Genomic DNA, 18,651 nt, shown 5'->3' with positions numbered 1-18,651 from the left:
TATGCGTTCAAAGATATTACTGACAGTATCAGATTGGGCCTGGAAAACAGGCAATGGAAATCTTTAACCCCACTGTATACACGTAGAAAGTAATTGGATTTTTTATTTTAAAATATCTAAAATAGTCGTATTAATATCCTGTTAATTTTTCCTTCCCTCTTACCCTGCCTTTATGATTAGACATATATAAATTCAAAAACATAACCCTTTCAAATAACTCTTGCCATGGTTACCAAAGCTTGTCTTATGCTATCATTTTCAAGAATCTTCATGTAAACTCAAGTTTTTGATAAATCAATATCCTGCATTGCTTTAACAGGGGAAACAAACAAAGGAAAAATAAGGTTTGCAAAATGGATTGATAAAATTCTAATGAATCAATGTGGGCTAAAAGATTTTTTTCAAAAGTTCTATTTAATAAGTTCATTTTTAGGCAAAAAAAATAGTAATCTGCTAGAGCCTCTACTCTTCCCTTTTTAATATACCTGTTTACAATAATCTCAGCATCTGAAATCAAGAATCTGCAAATAAAATGCTAAGAAAAATAAATCACACTGATTTTCTTATCCCATACCACTGCAATTATTTTAAATGCATAGGAATACAACAAACTCAAAAGAAAAAAAAAATAGTGTTTTATTAACTACCACACTGTTATAATACACTTTAAACGTACAATAAGGTAGCCTTTAAATTTGAGGTGGTCTTAAGAATAACAAATGAACAGAATCCCAAATTTTTGAAATAAGTGAACTGCTGCAGTTATAGGTATACATTTTGGAAAATTGTATAGCTCTTACAAGACCAGCAATGAAACTTTATTTTGTACATTTTTTAATAATTGAAAATATAAACAATAATTAAAAAATAAAAAGAAAATACAGCATAATAAAAAACATACATTTCTCAATTAAATGTACTGGATACATATAAATTTTAAGGGAAAAAGCAAAAAAGGAAAATGGTTGATATTTAAGTGCAGACTGACTACCTAGACCAAAAACAAAACAAACAAACAAAAAAAGACTTAAAAAAATATCATAAAACCTCTAGTTCTCTATGACTAATATCCATATGGTTGGAGTATCGTCACTATGGAAGTGATTTTGTTATGTTTGCATATGTTATACTTTACTGGTAATTTACATGATGGCTTTTAAGGCCCTGGCAGACATGTGGTTTTTGGAAACAAGATTGGATTCAAAAAAAAAAAAAAAAAAAAAAAAATCACTGCTAAGACGCAATAACACCTTATTTTTTTGGTCCTCCAATACTCAAGAAAAGGGATAATTCACTATAACATTTTCTTACCACCCAAATGCCTCAACCTATACATTTTAAACTTTTTTAAACATTGGTTATATTGCCCAACTTCGTTATTGAAAGAATATTAACAAGACATTATTTTGGCAAATTAAATCTTAAACATGGCTTTTCAACAGGATTTAAAAGGTGACTATCCCTAGAGTTCCATGTTAAAATGTAGTTTTCAAAATCTTACAAGAGTAATGCTTAAAATATTGTACATAGTTAACCTAATTAAAATAATTAGCTTCAAAATGACAAATTGATAAGCTAAGTAAAGCCTACACTATGTAACATTTGCTTGGAAACTTGATTTGTCAGTTATGCATAATAAAAATTCCAGTCATCAAGAAAATTACAAAAAATTTTTTTTATCATAACATGATTTCTTTCACCCACCAACTTTTTTTTTTATCTTACAATAGATAAATACCAACATGTTCTCATTTTTACACTAAACCACACAGGATTGATGCATTTGGTTAGACTACCATTCGCATTGTTAAATTCAATTTTCTCTTTATATAACTTGGTAAAATTTCATTTCTTCTAGATTCCAAAAGTACCTACAAAACCCATGCAATTTTACCATTTTTAATATACTATGGAATATCATACAAAGTAAGGCATTTCAGTGTCATGTATAACCAAGTTACTGTCAATCCAAAAATTTTTGCACATCAATAAAAAGATATCTAAGAACTTAGGAACAATGTTCTTCTCACTACTGTATAAAAATAACCACGATGAATAAGTATTTGTGTAATATTTACTCCATTGTCTCATTTCCAGAAACTGTGACAAGCTGTAAAGGTATTTCAGTGTTGGTAAGGATATCTTGATTGCTGGTGGTGGAAGTATTAACAGTTCCTATCCCTGAAACAGAACCTTGTTGAATATTTGCAAGGATAAGTGTTGTTCCTCCTGCAGTAATCAAAGTATCATCTCGTGCAGCTTCCACAGATGCCAGCACTGTACTGCTAGAGTGAATACCTTTTTTATTCTGATGTGTTTTAATATGTTTGGCAAGGTGATCACTTCTCATAAAGCGTTTTGAACATTCTGGACAAACAAATTTCTTCTCACCTGTTGAAGAAATTACGTTACTTAGTCTTTTAAATTTAACATTAATAGACTCATCATTCCCTGAGAAAGAAAATAAGCCAACACTGACAGTTAGGGACAGGGAGCAGAGTTCAATTAGAACTATATTAGCTTCATGAGCTGTCCCTGCAAGATTTCTCTCATAGAATACTTTTCCCCTAAATAAACATGTCACCTTTATTTCTGGATGAAAAGCAATCTTCAAACTTATTATACACTGATATTCAGGTAAGAATTTAATACCTCAACTATGCTAATAGTTTTGAAACATCTGTTACAAAATACCAGCTTAAAAACGACTATCTGTAGCATACTTCTCTAAAGAAAAATACACTGTTTTAAGCTATATTTAAGGTATTATTAACATGTCAGATCCCTGATACTCAACCTTCAACTCTTAAATGCGAATTTAAGTAATTACAGAGTACTTCTAGATTAAAGCCAAGACACAAGCTTGAAGTCTAATAAAGACTGAGTAGTCCCAAGAATAATGGAGATGGCCAGATGACCTGATTTCAGCTGGAATAATCAAGAGCAAGCCTAATAAATCATGATGTTAAAAGTTAATAAGACTCTATGATGCCTAAATTTGTTTCCCAGCTTAAATACTTATTTTAAATACAAAAGACAGACAGAACTTCTATTATGTTGAAGACCTACTATGTAAGACAATTAGTAGAAGATAAGGCAAAAGGCCAACCTACAAGGAATCTAAGGAGAACTCAACCAATAAACAAATCCAGTATTTTCTTAATTTATTTTCTTCAAAATGTCTTTCTTACGTATCTCTTGTTCCAGCACCTCTCCTCTCAGCAGGTCCTCATCAGACCTCATGCCTGAACTATATTACAATGGCACACTAGTCTCTCCCTTTCCAATCCAACAAATCAATGCCAGACAAATCTTCCTTAAATACCAAATTTTATTACAGTACAAAACTTCACCACTGTACTAAGTGGTATGGGAATGCAAGAGTAACCTGCAGATAACTAAACAGTTCAGACTCTCCATTACCTAACTTCCAATGACTTCTATAACGTGGTTCAATCCTACGTAACAGAAATGTGTTAAATAAAATCTCATCTTCACTCGTGACAAATGATCTCACTTCTTCTATTCATATACTATTCTATTCTTCTGGGAAGGTATTTCCCAAAGCTTCTCTTGGAACATTAGTCCTGAGACATACTCCATGGCAAAATGGCAAAATGGCACAATGAGAGGTTGCCACTACCTCCCGCGACTTGGGAGATGTACAGTGCTCATTAACATTCTATTAAAGGTCCTAAGAGGCATTCCTTGAAGGTACTTGTATAGTAACCCTCTTTAACACAGTGTTTCCTACACTTATTTGATCATAGACCTTTTTTCCCTTTTACATTATTTCTTTTTATATCCTGCTGATCAAATTCCACTGAGGAAAATTCTATTATAGGGCCATGCTCAAAAATGCCTTACTATCCCAACAATAATGATCTCTGCCTCCAAGCACACTTTATCTACTTTCTTATATTGTCCGTTGCAGTTTCAAACAGGTTAAGCTCATCTGTCTACCTACCTGATGAGACAGAAATTAAAACGAGGAGAGCATGTAACATAATACTACATACTTCATGGGTTATTTTATATATTTAGATCTAAGAGACTTCAAAATCCATATCGTCCACCGTTTCACCATAGTTCTTTCTTCTAAGCTCTCTAAACTTTGTAAATGCATTATATATTTTTCAATTCTTCAGTATTGAGCATAGACTGATGAACAACTTGATCATTAATGGCAGTAGAAGAAAAATATCTGTATATGTTATATTAAGTTAGAATTCAATTTGGGTCATTCCTAGGTCCATTTCATGTAACAACCACACAACACTATGTGTTAAAACAACTAAATGAAAGAGTCTTCACATCAACAATGCCTTGGTTATTCCTCAGTGAAATATCTTTTGCTTACCTCACACACATTAAAACAAGAAAGGGTGAAATGCCTGAATTTATCAGAGGAAAAGGAATTATTATTTATTACAGTGTTAAGGAGGAAGAAGAAGATACTGATCAAGAGTAAAAACACACAACTAATTTAAAACATTAACATAATTAACAATGATGAGATAAATGTGGCTTAAGACACTGAATAATATGAAAACAAAAGCTAACCAAAGTCTGCATAAAATGAAACATTATTTTATAAAATAAGCCATACTGACTTGTTTGGAATTAGTGTTTTTAAATTGGTGTTACTGAAGATAGAAATATGATGTAATTGGTCATATTTTTAAAGATTCAGTTCAGTAAGGTATGCTTAAAAAAAATTTCAAGGTAGTATGTAGCCTTACAGTTAATTTTTATCTGTTAAAAGTAAATATTAGTAACCTGTATGTGTTCTTCTGTGCCTCTGTAATTCATCACTTCGAGTAAATCTTTTACCACAGAACATCCAGTTACAAATAAAAGGGCGCTCCCCAGAATGCCAACGCAGATGAGCTCTCAGATGTGAGGTCTTCCCATAGACTTTACCACATCCTGGTATATGACAAATGTGTTGCTTCTTTTTCCCAAGATTGGTACCTCTAAAAAACACACACAGAATAATATATACTTATATGAAAATATTCAAATGGACATTATCACTCATATCATACTCCCCATGTTGAATTTCAAATAGAAGACATTATCACTGTGAGGTCAATCAGAAACCAAGACCATTTAAAATCAATTTAAAGAAAAATTAATAAGTTTTACATATTCATTTTACTCCACAACTAATGTGAGTGTTGTCCAAATGTAAATATGCTCAAGAAATATATAATTTAAAAGAACACTTCATACATAAAGAGTATAGTAAAGTTATTTATTATTCGGTCAGAACCATTCCCAAATTCTATGCACAGGCCCAATCCAGTTAAATTAGTTGTACCAGAAACTAAATGGCCTATTCAAAGTCATGATGTCAGCTAATTTAAAAAGTAAATAAACCAACAATAAATGCATAACTAATCATAGGTACAATTAAGGTACCTTAAGAAGACTTTAAATTAAGATGATATAAGCATTATTTATTCACATATTTGTATGGCCACACCCTGAATATACACTGACTTGGAGAAAATCAGAGAAAAAAATCTAGACAAAGCTATTGTCTTAGATCCCTAGAACTACATGAAATAAATTAAAATTATCTTTACAGTTAAAATTCCCTATTAACCATGCAAAGATACCCAAAATTATAAATCAGAGAAATAATAAAATGCAGTTTCTCCACATTGCAAAATTTGACATCTGTTACATTTCAGTATTTGATACCAAGAACAGGGTTTAGAAGATATGTGCTTATTAGATGGGTGAACACAGGTATCTTAGCCTAAGCAAGAAGAAAACGATTTTGATTCCAGAACTGATATTCAAATCATATTAAACACTATAGAAAATGTTATTACTCAACCTCAAAAAAAAAAGGCTAGTTACTGAATAAAAAAAAATGAGTTTATAAAAAAATGACATTTTAGACTCATCAACTGTCAAAATCATATTATATAAACTTTGCAGTTTCTCTGAGATTACAAAAAGGTACATTTAAGACCCCCCCCAACTTCCCCTCCTCCCACAATCTCACAGTCTAGGTATAGCCTGTAAACCTTCCATAAGCCTGCAAATCCTCCTGTATATAATATACCTATCGTTTTTCAAATTTTACTGGAAAAATGCATATTTCCCCACATTTATATTTTAATGTACTCACACTCAGTAGCATGTGAAATTGCCATAGGACAAACAGTGCTAAACGGTGCAGTGCTGGCTGTTAGATGCCATAGGTGTTCTGAACAGGGAGACATCAATGTGGGCTCCAGTAGTTAGAGAAGGCTTCGTGGAGGAGGTGGGTAGGATTTAGATAGAAAGGAGGGAAGGCATTCCAGGCAGAGGAATAGCATAAGTAAAGACAAGGAGGAGTCATGCTGTTGTCTCAAGGGCAAGGATGTCATAATCTAACACAATTCTAGTTTCTGCTCCAGTCCACCCCCAATTTCTACTCTCTTCAAAGAGCTGAGTTGAGTGAAACAGGTTTTGCTGGCTCACCTGCAATGCCAAAGTCTTAACCAAAGCCAATAATATTTCCATTTAATTTAGCTTTTTAAATTTGTTTTATTCTTAAATGGCCCTAAGAAAAAGAGCAATGTCTGTGGCTATTGGTGTACAAACCGATTTTACATATTGTGTTCACCATAGCAATTTCACAGAGAACCCAATTCAGTTCACTCTACACTCTTATCTTCTTGCCTCTCTTCTAATCCTACCACTCAGGTGAATCAATGTGCTTTTATAAATTCAAAAGTGCTATTTTACTAACTTAGCAAAATTTAGCTTTGAGAGCACGAACAAAGCACAAGACTATAACAAATTACAGCAACAAATATGAGTTCCCAAAGAACCAAAAATCCAGGGAAAGATGTTTTCATCAACTGAATTATAAGGTAACAAGACATACTCGTTGTCTGAAAATGGGACAGGCAACTAAGAAAAAAAAATGGAGACGGGGCACACAAAAATATACAATATAAGGGAAAAAGTCCAATACCGAGGTCCAAGTTTTTATTTTAAAAAAATTTTTTTACTCAAGATAAGATCTAGATATGCCAGATATGGATTTATGGCATGTGATGTGAAGGAAGAGAACTGAAGTGAATTTATCAACAAACTTCAAGTAGTAAAAGATTACCGTAAGTTTTCCTCTTGATTTATATAGTTACACCACTAATACCTATTACATGATCTTACAAAACTAACAATTTTAAGTTCATTTTCTTGACTGCTTAAACTTGCTCCCAAAATTTTAATAATGCAAAGACAGAGTGACACAATAAATAAAGCTAAATTCTGAGTAGAGGGATTAAGAAAAGTTAAGTAAATCGAGTCTTTTGCTTGGGACAGGAGAAACGGAACACAAACTGAAAGGCTAACAGGGAAGAAAACAGATTTTACAAATTAACTTAAATTTTTTAAAACTGGATTGAGGTTGTCTAAACCACACAAAACCTATATAACAATAACGCCTTTAGAATTTATTTTACTTTATAAAATTGTCTCTTCCACTAGAGTATAAAGTTTCTGAAGTCTGGTTCTGCTTAATAAATATTGGCTAAATGCCCAAATGAATACAGTTTTTAAATATTTAATTATATTTTACACCTTGCTCAGAAAGGTAAAAAAATAAAATTTAGTTCTCTAAAGATGCCACTTTATACGTACTATTATTTTTTTAAAAGAATACTGTTGCGGAAAGGCTAATATTCTAAAATGTATAAAGTGCCACCTACCTCACCTTTGCAGAACAGGATTTACTATATGTTGTGCTTCTATTAATTAGATGCAGCAACTGTCAATGATACAATTGTGCCTATCATGAGTATATTAGTTGAATTTTGTTCAAATGAGCTCTAAGAAACAACAGTTGTTTTTCTTAAGAACTTCAATTTTAATTGTTAGAATAAGTTATTAAAAAGTGAACTCACAAAAGTTCTGGAAAAATATGAGTATTTTTATAATCCTCAGTTTAAGGAAGACTTTTAATAGCATGATAATAATGCATCTCAACTAAAAATTTTGTGCTTAAAAAAAGGTTTGCAAGCTTTAAGTGAGAACTTTCTTTACTTGTGTAAATAAATGCATTTTGCAAACCACTGACAAAGTTGAAAGACAATGTAAAACTGGAAAAAAATATGTGCACATATGACAGACAAATTAACAGATTCACAAAAGACAAAGAAATAATTCACAAAAGAAATTTTGAAATGGTAAAATAACACAACAAAAAATGTTCAAATAAAGTAACAAAAATATACTGAATAAAACAATAGTGAGGAATTACTTCTCATCTCTCAGACTTTAAAAGGTTTTTAAAAATTATAAAATCCATTGTTGGCAAGGGTGTGGGAAAACATACTCTCATACACCACTGATGGGAGTATAAATTGATACAACCTTTCTAGCAGACAATTCCCTTTGATAAAACAATTCCACCACTGCCAACTTATAATGATGAAATAATCAGATGTGCAAAGATATATGTGTAAGAATTAGAATTTCAACAATAAACTCCCAAAAGTTGTTAAATTCTTACACATCCATACCATAGAATACCATACAGTCATAAAAAACGGATACAAACTCTATGTACACTTGGAAATATGATCACAAAAATTTTCAAAAGAAAAACAGACACATAAAACAGTGAGAGTAAAGTCTGGAAGGATATATACAAAAATGTTACAATAGTCATCTTGAAGTAGGGTGGAAGTTTGGTATTCTTTTAAAACTTCTCTATATTTCTGAATTTTTATGAACATGTATTAATTTAATAAAAATAATTTTAAAAGATTTTCAATTTAAAGAAAAGAATAAGCAAAATACAGGCAAGGCCTTGACCCTCAGTTACATTTGACTTTCATGAAAATTTATCTTGAAAGTTCCCGTAAAAATGAGAGTAAATTTCAGAAAAGTTGTCTAACCAGAATTCCACACTAACTTATTTAAATTGACCAAAACATTTCAAAGAATAAGTAAAACTTCAAACAAGTGAATAATTACCAGTAGGAAATACAAATGCCTAAGGATCAGATGGAGAAGAAGCAAATTCACCTGGGAGGCAGTACAGTGCAGTGGTTAAGGCCTTGATAAGAAACTGGGTCCAAATCCCAGCTGTGTATGCTGTAAAGAATCATTCAACTTCTCCATGCCTCACTTATAAGACCATCTAGAACACAGTAAGCTCTCAGTATTAACAGTTACTAGTCATTACTATCATTGTGAATGGGCTGGCCAATGTACAAAACAACTCAAAAGGCAGAGAGGCTCTACTAGGTCAAGTTCATTAACAGGGTTGTTTTTTTTTTTTTTCTGGTCTATTTAAATAGTTCATTTCTGAGAGAGTTATATTAAGGTCTTTCACTATGACTAGAGGACATGGTTATAATGTCTTTAGAGTTCTATCAGTTTTTGCTCTATGTATTTCAAAGTTGTGGGGAAAAGGTACCATGGCTATTAAATCTTCTTGGTGAAAACTTCATATTATTAAGAAATATATCACTGGGCTTCCCTGGTGGCGCAGTGGTTGAGAGTCCACCTGCCGATGCAGGGGACACGGGTTCATGCCCCAGTCCGGGAAGATCCCACATGCCGTGGAGCGGCTGGGCACGTGAGCCATGGCTGCTGAGCCTACGCGTCCGGAGCCTGTGCTCCGCAACGGGAGAGGCCACAACAGTGAGAGGCCTGCATAATGCAAAAAAAAAAAAAAGAAATATATCCCTATCTATCCATTTGATATTTTCACCTTAATCTTACCATGTCCAAGATTCCTTTTTGTTAACATTTGCCTAATAAGTCTTTTCCATTCCTTTACTTTCAACATTCCTGCACCAATTTGAGATGTTCCTTATAATCAATATAAGGCTGGGCTTTATGTCTTTTAAATATGATCTGAGAGTCAATCTCTCAATTATTAAGCTTAATCCATCCACATTTAATGTAATTACTGATCTGTTTTGAGTTTACTCCTGTCATGTTATTATTTCTTAATATTTCTGAAAACACTGAATGGAGATATTACAGTTCCACTTTTTAAAAAATTCCATCATTAAGGCTTATTATTCATTTCTATTGAAAATGGAAAATACTTATACTTTATTAACAATTTCTGAACTTATATTATATAACTGCTATTCTCAAGCTAAGAATCAACTTTTTATAAAAATTTCTTTTTATTGGAGTATAGTTGCTTTACAATGTTGTGTTAGTTTCTACTGTAGAGAAGAATCAGCTTTTTAATCAGTATTTAGGCAAATCCATTGCTGGTTTGCAAACAGACTAATATCCAATATGGGCCTGTTAAATGGCATCTTACTATACTTTTTTTTTTTTAAGTAAACTAAGTAATTTTAGTTTTTTTAAAACAGGCATTTAGAACTGAAAATTTGATTTCATATATTTTGTTCTCTAACTTTTTCTGCCACACTCATACAGACAAACACACAAGATGATCATGTAATGAATAATTTCCCTTAGTTAAGTGACATGGCATGCAGCATTTCAAAAATTAGGGTGATGATATTAACAGTCTAAAAAGAAAAGTATGTTTCGTGTGTGCATACCTCCCACCACCTTCTTTACAGTTGGGACAGGTGCAAGCTACCCTTCGAAGTCTTTTTCCTTCTTGATGTTGTTGGTCCCCTTCTTCATCTACCACCTGTACTCTTAAATGTGTTAGATCATTGGTATTCAATGTAGAATCACCACTGAGCTGCCACTCTTCAGGATCAGGTTCTTCTTCCTTGATCCTAATATCTAAAGAAGAAAACAAATACAGATGAGAAGCAGCCCACTGGCCCAAAAAGATAGCATGAGATCTGAGCCTCTCTAAGGTAAAATGAATAAATACTATGTAAAAGTAAAAAATCATCTGTTTGTGGAGCATAATCATTGCTCCTTGTTGTGGATTATTCTTTTAAAACAATCTATTTTATTCTAAATATCAGAGATTAAGCCAAAAAGAGAATAAAGCCACCATGAGAGCTTGCTTTTAAAAATTCATTAAGAAAGCCAATTTCTTTTGAGCAAGCTGAGTCATAAAACAATCTGAAACTTCAGTTGTAATTGTTCAAATAGTCAATATATCAATGGTCAACTCAGAATAGAACAAATTCTAATGCCTGTTAAACCTCTTTTTTACAGCGTGTATCAATTACGCATATTTGTAGATACTATGGGAATAAATGTAGGTCCTATGGGAATGAAATTATGCCTATCAGTAGGTACAATGAAATTATTACTCATAAACTTAAGTTTTAAAGTCAATCCTTACTAAAAATCTATAATGGCCACAACCACAATATCATTGTGGAAGGAGGTGCATAAGTATGAGAGAGTTTCTATTTTCAATGAGTTTTATTATAAAGCAGACTGGGAAACAAAATGAGCATGCAATGGTGAGGAAGAGTGGATATGGCAGGAAGTTACATTGTTCTGTCAGCATAGCCAAACATCTTTCTTTGTATCGATAATGATATAACATCATTTCCTTATGTGAAACTAAGAGGTTTTTTCAACTCAGAAAACTAATTAAAAGAAAAAAAAAGAAAACAATACATGAGTGCTAGCTTTGGCAGCACATATACTAAAATTGGAAGGATAGAGAAAAAATTAGCATGGCCCCTGTGCAAGGATGACACACAAATTCATGAAGCATTCCATACTTTTACAATTTGTATGGCAACACAAAAGACCCCGAGGAGCCAAAACAATCTTGAGAAAGAAAAACGGAGCTGGAGGAATCAGGCTCCCTGACTTCAGACTATACTACACAGGTACAGTAATCAAGACAGTATGGTACTGGCACAAAAACAGAAATATAGATCAACGGAACAAGATAGAAAGCCCAGAGATAAACCCACACACCTATGGTCAACTCATCTATGACAAAGAAGGCAAGAATATACAATGGAGAAAAGACAGTCTCTTCAATAAGTGGCACTGGGAAAACTGGACAGCTACTTGTAAAAGAATGAAATTAGAACACTCCCTAACACCATACACAAAAATAAACTCAAAATGGATTAAAGACCTAAATATAAGACCAGACACTATAAAACTCTTAGAGGAAAAACAATCTTTAACATAAATCACAGCAAGATCTTCTTTGGCTCACCTCCTAGAGTACTGAAAATAAAAACAGAAATAAACAAATGGGACCTAATGAAACTTAAAAGCTTTTGCACAGCAAAGAAAACCATAAACGAGATGAAAAGACACCCCTCAGAATGGGAGAAAATGTTTTGCAAATGAAGCAACCGACAAGGGATTAGTCTCCATAATATACAAACAGCTCATGCACTCAGCATCAAAAAAACAAACAACTCAATCAAAAAATGGGCAGAGGGCTTCCCTGGTGGCGCAGTGGTTAAGAGTCTGCCTGCCGATGCAGGGGACGCGGGTTCGTGCCCCGGTCTGGGGGGATCCCGCATGCCGCGGGGCGGCTGGGCCCGTGAGCCATGGCCGCTGGGCCTGCGCGTCCGGAGCCTGCGCTCCGCAGCGGGAGAGGCCACAGCAGTGAGAGGCCCGCGTAACGCAAAAAAAAAAAAAGGGCAGAAAACCTAAATAGACATTTCTCCAAAGAAGACATACAGGTGGCCAAGAGGCACAAGAAAAGATGCTCAACATTACTAATTATTAGAGAAATGCAGATCAAAACTGGTCAGAATGGCCATCATCAAAAACTCTACAAACAATAAATACTGGACAGGGTGTGGAGAAAAGGGAACTCTCTTGCACTGTTTGGTGGGAATGTAAACTGATACAGCACTATGGAGAACAGTATGGAGGTTTCTTAAAAAACTAAAAATAGAACTACCATATGACCTAGCAATCCCACTACTGGGCATATACCCAGAGAAAACCATAATTCAAAAAGACACATGCACCCCAATGTTCACTGCAGCACTATTTACAATAGTCAGGACATGGAAGCAACCTAAATGCCCATCGACAGACAAATGGATAAAGAAGATGCAGCACATATATACAATGGAATATTACTCAGCCATAAAAAGGAACAAAATTGGATCATTTGTAGAGGTGTGGATGGACCTAGAGTCTGTCATACAGAATGAAGTAAGTCAGAAAGAGAAAAACAAATACTGTATATTAACACATATATGTGGAATCTAGAAAAATGGTACAGATGAACCTATTTGCAGGTCAGGAATAGAGATGCAGACATAGAGAACAAACGTGTGGACATGGTGGGTGAGTGGTAAGGGAGGGTGGGATGAACTGGGAGATCGGGACTGACATATACATACACATTATCATGTGTAAAACAGACAGCTAATGGGAACCGCTGTATAGCGCAGGGAGCTCAGCTCGGTGCTCTGTGGTGACCTAGATGGGCGTGATTGGGGGCGGGGGAGGGAGGTCCAAGAGGGAGGGGATATATATATACATATAGCTGATTCACTTCATTGTACAGCAGAAACTAACACAACATTGTAAAGCAACTATTCCCCAATAAAAAAAAATTAAAATGAAAACAAAAACCCCCACAATACATGATTTAGAACAAACACTGAATATAATCATCTTTGATAAAACAAATTCCTACACATTTTAATTTTGATTTATGTAAACTAAAAATCTTAATGGACATTTATTTTAGATTTACACCAGTCACTAATAATTGGAGCCAAAAATAGCCTAAAGAAATCAAATGTGCCCTAATAGCTCCTGAATTTATACTAATGAAAACTAGAATGTGCAACCAAGAAAAATGCCTCTAACAGTTTAAAATTAATTTATTTTATCAGAAAAACTACAACTAAGAATCAAGGGGGGAAATGGGAAGAGAGGGCACTCTGGCCTGGGCAACAGGGTAGATGGTGGTGCCATTCACTGCAATAGGAAACACTGGAGAAGGTTCAGGTGGAGGTAAAGAAGGACAGTTAATTCAAGGTTGCTGGTCAGAGTCTGAACAGCTTGTGAGACAAAACAGTAAAAAAGCTGGATCTACACAGATGGAGTGCATCCAAAGTAGTAGGTTAGATCATTCAAGGACTATAAGTAGAATGAGAAGAGAAAGCAGCCTATGAGGAATGCAGACATTTAAGGAACAGGCAGAAGAGGATGAACCTGTGCAGGAAAGGCGTACCCAGAAAAATGTGCTACATTAAAGAAAGGAAAAGTGGTCAACATCAAATACTGCAGAAAATTCAAGAAGGAAACTAAGAAAATGGGCAAGAAGTGAAAAAGTGTTTAATAACAAGTACAGATATGTCTGGCTTGAGAGGGAGACAGAAACATGACACTACAGGCTAAAGGGGACCAAAAAAGAGAGTCTGGGGGAAGAAGTGTTTTGTTCTATGTTTGAAGACAGGGAAGACTTGAACATGTGTAAATGTTCATGAGAAAGATCCACTATAGAGGGAGAGACTGAAAACACAAGAATAAAGTCCCTAAGAAGTCAGGAGGAGATGATGAGCCATAGCACTTACAGGCTTAACTGCTGGAGCACAGCCACCTCCTCTACTACATGAGGGAAGAAAAGATATAGGCACATTCATTCAATAAGTGATTAGCTACTATGTGCCATGAACTGTGCTAGACCCCAGAGACAGAGAGAATTTGATGCCTAGAAATTAAGGGGAAATGGTTTCTATTTCCTCAGTGAAAGCATGAAAAATTAGATATGTATAAAATTCATCCAAACACACAACATAAATGAGTACTGACCTCTGTTCCTTTATAATCAGGTGTCCACCTGCATCATTGTGACAAGACATTTAAATATATGCACAAATACCTCATAGTATTAGCTTTTTTACAAGTTAAATAAAAGACAGCATATGGATAGCACATATCCAGAGTTGGATAAATTTTAAGTCCATAAAACGAGGAATTTTGTCAGATGTTTTTAAAGCTACTCATCTTACATTATTTGTGACAAGACAACAAGGAAAAAGGACGACAGAATAATATTAAGAGCAGATAAAGGAGTCTAGAGAGAGAGAAGATTTAAAGAAATCGTAGAGAACAAATAAAGCAACTGATGAGAGAGGGCAAGAATGAAATACAACCTGACTGAGGGGATAACGATATTACAGGTCATTCCTACTCCTATTGTTAATTCTCTTAACTGGAACCTACAAAATATCTTTAAAGAGTGTGTCATGGCCATGGATACTTATAACTTAGTTCTCTTTCCTATTGAATTCCAATAAAACAAAGGCACATAGAACATAACATGTCCAAACTGAACACATCTTGTCCACTCACCAAACCTTCTCCTGCTTCCCCCTTTATTGATAATTGCAAGCCACCTAATGGCTCAAACCATCAATTTCAGGTGAGTCCTGTCAGTCCATTCCCAGCCTCTCATGTCTCGCTTCTGCCAATCCAACTTCTACAGAGCTTCCAGAATCTTCTTCCTAAATACAAAATCTAATGGCATCACTTTCCTGATTCATTACCTGCACTAATTCTCTATTTTCTACAGTATTAAGTACTAACTTGTTAATTTGGTACTCAAGAACCTTCTCAATCTGGCCGCAACTGCTCTTCCAACTTCAGTATTAAAATACTGAAATTCTCATCACTGTCAGAACTCATGTCCTTTCTCAATGTCACACCCATAAGTATATGCCTCTCTTGCCTGGACTGTTTTCTAGCTCTTTTCCTTTTTCATGTAACCAACATCTACTTATCCTTCAATATTAGTTCAAATGTCATCTCCCTTATACATGCTTATGGTAGAATTAGTTCTACTTACTGGATCATACATCCCTTTAGATAATAAATGCTTCACTCAAAAGTGCTCAGAAAATACAATCTGACTAAATGAACAAACCCTTCCTTAAGGAGGAACTTCCAGTCTAGGTAATAATCTACCTGGAAAACTCTGCCCTCTACTTCTCTATGCTCCTTCTATCTGCAAATAATACATATAGAGAAGATTTAAAAATTTAATTTTATCTCAAATGGATACTTAATTTTCTAGCATTACTTACTGAAAACAAAAAAGAGTCAGTTCATATGGACAGGACCACAAAGTGCTCATTAAGGACAATAAATTATTTGCCCAAGAAGTGTTATACCCAATTTTTAATCATTTTTCTTGCTCATACACATCTGGGGTATTTTAGAATCTTTATCATAAATTTCACCCATCTAGTAAATCTTAAATAATTCCTCTTTGCCAACCTGCATTATCAACTTAATACAGACACCTTTAAAAACAAGTCTTCAGGGCTTCCCTGGTGGCGCAGCAGTTGAGAGTCCGCTGCCGATGCAGGGGACACAGGTTCGTGCCCGTTCCGGGAAGATCCCACATGCCGCGGAGCGGCTGGGCCCGTGAGCCATGGCCGCTGAGCCTGCGCGTCCGGAGCCTGTGCTCCGCAACGGGAGAGGCCACAGCAGGGAGAGGCCCGCGTACCGCAAAAAAACCCAAAAAAACAAAAAAATAGGTCTTCAGTACTAGGCAGTCAAGTTTGTATCTTCCTCTATATCTTAGTGTAGATAATAGCAAAATATTTTTTACCATGCTGCATTAGTGTCCTGCATGGTACCTAGTTATCCTCAGAAATCTACTGTTTATAAAGCTCAGGAGAAGGGGAAGTGATACCCATCAAAATGGCCCACAGAAGTATGAAAAGGTACTCAATATTATTAGATATCAGGAAAATTAAAATTAAAATCATAGTGAAATATCCTACACATCCACCAAGATGGCTAAAACTTTTTAACAGGTCACCTGTTAGCAAAGTAATAGAGCAACTGAAACTCTCCCACACTGCTGGTGGGTGTGTAAATCAGTATAACAACTTTGGAAATCTTTTGACCGTATATTTTAAAGATGAACCTATGTATACCCTATAACGGAAGCAATTTCACTCCAACGGAAAGGCATATACACATGACACCAAAAGTACAGAAATTCATCCTAAACTGGAAGTAACTCATATATCCACTAGTGTTGGAATAGAAAAATCATAATATATTCATTCATACAGTGTAATATGTTAAAACAATGAAAATTAACAACTTACATGCAACAGGAACACCACAGACATAATTTTAAACAAAAGAAGGCACATACACACTCTCTCTTACATATAATACCTCTATCTATAGAGAGACAGATATACCATTTAAATAAAGCTCAAAGCAACAGGAAACACTACTATACAGTGACTGCCTACCTTTACGAGGCGTAATGACTAGGTACAGGGAGATTGAGGAACTGCTGGCAATATCTTATTTCTTGATCCAGGTGGTAATTTTTCCTATGTGTTTGTTTTATAAAAAATCATCGTTACACACCTATGATTTGTACATTTTTCTGAGTGTATACTATACTTTGAAAGATCATTCTAAATAAAAAAATTTAAAGTAATCTATAGGAGATGACTTAGGGAATTTGTTAAAGACAGTCAATGTTTGTTGTGGTTTCATCTCTAGTTCCTGTATAACCAACAGCCCCTTCTCCCACCACTGGAATTAAAAACAAAAACATAAATAAACAAACAAAACCTTAAGATGACTGGGCTCCCAGCAAAGTATTGCACTGGATCTGAACCCAGGCATTTGAATTTCGGAGCCTGCACTATTAAGCACTAGTCCATATGAAATTAATAAACCCCTCGTTAAGATAACGCAGTAGCAAGACCAAGAAATTAATCACATTTTATTTCTCATTTGAATTTCCAGTGTCTTAAACGCATGATAATACACTTCCATATTCAGTAAGTAATTATTAAGAATCTACTGGATATCAGACACTGTGCTATGGGACAAAGAATTAAAGGGAAAAAAGAGAAAAAGAAAAAAAATGTCTAAGGGATTTTATTGTAAAAGAATAAAGTCATAATCAAAAGAAAAAAAAAGATGACTGTGCTCCAAAAATTAAGTCAATTTGAAGTTTAGGACATAATGTTATTCTCTACAAATATGTGAGTGATTACAATATGCCAGTCACTGTTCTAGGTTCTAAGGATAAAAGTGAACAACAGTTAAGCTCATGTCTTTATCAAGTTTCCTTTTTAGTGGGAAAAGACAGAACAAATAATCGAGTAAATATGGCTGACCCTTGAACAATGCAGAGTTAGGAGTGCCATTGTGTAACTTATAGTTCTCCTTCCGTATACATCTGCCTATTCAACCAACTGCAGATCGTGTAATACTGTTGTATTTTCTATTGAAAAAACTCTGCGTGTAAATGGATTTGAGCAGTTCAAACCCATGTTCAAGGGTCAACTGTACACAGCATTTTGTGTGGTGGTGAACTGTTATGGGAATAAAGTGAGGTAAGGATAGACAGAAAGTGAAAGGAGAGAAGTACTTGCTGTTTTAAATAAGTGGCCAGAAAAGGTTTTGCTAATACGGTGACATTTGACCCTGAAGGAGGCAAAGGAGCAAGAAGGTGGGGGAAAGTATTCCAGGTAGAAGGAAGAGCAAGGTGGATGTATGCTTGGTGTGTTCAGAGAAATGCAAGGAGGCCTGTGTGGCTAGAAAGAAATGAATGTGAAAGAAGAGTAGTAAGTAACAAGATAGCAGAGATAAAAATGTAAAGGTGGGATAAGATTATATATGATGTTATACATTGTGTACTACCTTGTAGGCCACTAAAAGTTTCCATTTTAGGGCTTCCCTGGTGGCGCAGTGGTTGAGAGTCCACCTGCCGATGCAGGGGACGTGGGTTTGTGCCCCAGT

General features: G+C 34.7%; 1 protein-coding gene and 1 non-coding gene across 2 annotated transcripts in view; one reads left to right on the top strand and one right to left on the bottom strand.

The window, feature by feature from the left end:
• Positions 1-619: 619 nt before the first annotated feature.
• Positions 620-18,651, bottom strand: part of SP3 (Sp3 transcription factor) — a 65,257-nt gene continuing 47,225 nt past the window's right edge. The window contains exons 5-7 of the mRNA XM_067741509.1: positions 10,548-10,740; positions 4,780-4,976; positions 620-2,391 (exon numbers count right to left, since the gene is read on the bottom strand). Coding sequence (XP_067597610.1) covers positions 2,075-2,391; positions 4,780-4,976; positions 10,548-10,740 — 707 coding nt within the window. The 3' untranslated portion in view covers positions 620-2,074. The remainder of the gene's footprint in view (positions 2,392-4,779; positions 4,977-10,547; positions 10,741-18,651) is intronic.
• Positions 11,546-11,652, top strand: LOC137226900 (U6 spliceosomal RNA). The gene has a single exon (XR_010944592.1). It is a non-coding gene; the product is annotated as a U6 spliceosomal RNA (small nuclear RNA).

This window comes from Pseudorca crassidens, chromosome 6, assembly GCF_039906515.1.
Source record: "Pseudorca crassidens isolate mPseCra1 chromosome 6, mPseCra1.hap1, whole genome shotgun sequence".
Classification (NCBI taxonomy): domain Eukaryota; kingdom Metazoa; phylum Chordata; class Mammalia; order Artiodactyla; family Delphinidae; genus Pseudorca; species Pseudorca crassidens.
Note: the sequence above shows the minus strand (reverse complement) of the source record. Positions and strands in the feature narration are given on the sequence as shown.